The 1,813-nt window shown below is 51.5% G+C and overlaps 1 protein-coding gene across 1 annotated transcript in view; it reads right to left on the bottom strand.

Moving 5' to 3' along the window:
- Positions 1 to 1,589: 1,589 nt before the first annotated feature.
- Positions 1,590 to 1,813, bottom strand: part of NR2F2 (nuclear receptor subfamily 2 group F member 2) — a gene marked incomplete at its 5' end in the record, with an annotated part of 3,008 nt that continues 2,784 nt past the window's right edge. The window contains one exon of the mRNA XM_023529010.1: positions 1,590 to 1,706. Coding sequence (XP_023384778.1) covers positions 1,590 to 1,706 — 117 coding nt within the window. The remainder of the gene's footprint in view (positions 1,707 to 1,813) is intronic.

Here is a 1,813-nt window from a genome sequence, read left to right as displayed (position 1 = left end):
CCCCCCCCTCCGTTATCTTCAGGAAAACACTTTTCTTTTTTTGGATACGTGAAAATACAATACATGCCTTTGAAATGAGAGGCTTCTGGGGAGGGGTGGGGGGAGGCGGTGCAGGTTGTGACCTGACCTTTCGGGGCTCCCCAGACGAGACTGGGGCCAACACATGCATATTGTGAATCTTAAAACAGATCCGCCAAGACAGCAGTCACAAACCACCACCCCCCAAAACCAGAAGGCACATGCGATCTTCTCATGTGTGTCTCTGGGTCCGTGCGTGTCTACAGACTAAATAGTTGTCTGTGGTCAGGGATTGAAAGGTCTGTTTGCATAGGAGTCCTTCCCTCTGCACTGGCACTGTGGGTCCCCCTGCGAATCAGATGCCAGAAACCTTTATCTCTTTGTGGGGCGATTTGCATTCTCCACATAGGCCTCTACATTTTGCAAACAGTAATAAATTAAAGCCTTACGACAGTACTAGGCACTTCTTTCCTTGAAAGACCAAGGGTAAGGCTAAGAGCTAACAATGATATCAAGAAATTAACAGCCACCCCCATCGCCTGGGAACGTGGGTTGGGCGTGGGGTTGGGGGACAGGGCTGAAGGTGGCTGTGGGGCAGGGGAAGAGCCTACTTGTACATTTGCATCGGGCAAACGTTCCAGTTATGACAGGTCCCCTGAGAAAAATAATCCAGATTTCAAGGCTCTGCACACAGCTCTTCCTTGCCCGGCCACTGCCCTTTAATTGATTACCTAAGGACTTTGGAAGGCGGACTTTGGGGTGGCCTGTGGGGGGTTTAGGTAAAAAGCAGCAGTGTATAAAAGACAGTGGGTTAGGGACTCGGAACCCTCAGTAGAGTCAGCTAATGACTGGGGTCCCCAGATTTTTTGCGAACAATAAGGAATAGACTTATTGTGGGTCTTTTTGTCTGCCACATGGACTCTAAAGCTCTCCTAGAGCCCAATTTCCAGCTGGAAAAAGCGGGGGGCGGGGAGACAAACCAGTGGTGACTAGGTTCTACCAACGTCCAAATGGTTCTTAGGCTCAACTGGGAATCCTTTCCCTTCTCAGGCTTGACAAAGGGATCAGCTGACAACTTAGCACAAGAAGGTGGAGGGGGTGATTTCCACCCACCTGGGTTAGGCTCAACCCAGCCCTGAGGCAGCCAAAAGGCTCAGGTGTGGCCCAGAGTGAAAAGCCAGACACCTTCAAAAATCATTTGGCCTCAAGAGTTAATTAATATTAGATCTATTACTCACACAGGTTAAACTACATGCAAACTAATTAGATTTCATAATACAGTCAATGATGGTTTTATATCTCCGGCAATATTCTCATGCAGCCCAAGCTGGCAGACACTTGGGTTTGTTTGAAAATCGTTCTAAGTGTTTGCCTGGGCATGGAAGCCACAGGCCAGAGTCTTCAACCCCCTGCAGACATTCTGAGGCGTCCCGATGGCCCTTTCTCCCCCTCGCCCCTCCTGGGGAGTCCTCCCCCGCTCTCCTGGCAGTCCGCATTGTTTTAATAAGAATATGACTTTGAAAATTGGCGCCCTCAGGTTGGATGTGCCTGGAGCCCCAAATCCTACCGCCTTAACAGGCAAACTTTTCCCCTGCAGGGGCAAACTTCCCTCTGCGGGATGATGCCAGCACTGCCCGGGGGCTCAGGGGCATCTCCCAGAGGCTCAGCCGGGGTGACAGAGAGAACCACTGTGGGTGGAGAAGATCCACAGGTTCAGCTGGCCCAGGGGGCCTGGGCTCTGGGAGGCTGGCTGGAGGGCAACAGGCCCAAGAGGCTCCCCTTGGCCTATTTTGAG

Source organism: Pteropus vampyrus, unplaced genomic scaffold, assembly GCF_000151845.1.
Source record: "Pteropus vampyrus isolate Shadow unplaced genomic scaffold, Pvam_2.0 Scaffold34, whole genome shotgun sequence".
Lineage (NCBI taxonomy): Eukaryota > Metazoa > Chordata > Mammalia > Chiroptera > Pteropodidae > Pteropus > Pteropus vampyrus.
Note: the sequence above shows the minus strand (reverse complement) of the source record. Positions and strands in the feature narration are given on the sequence as shown.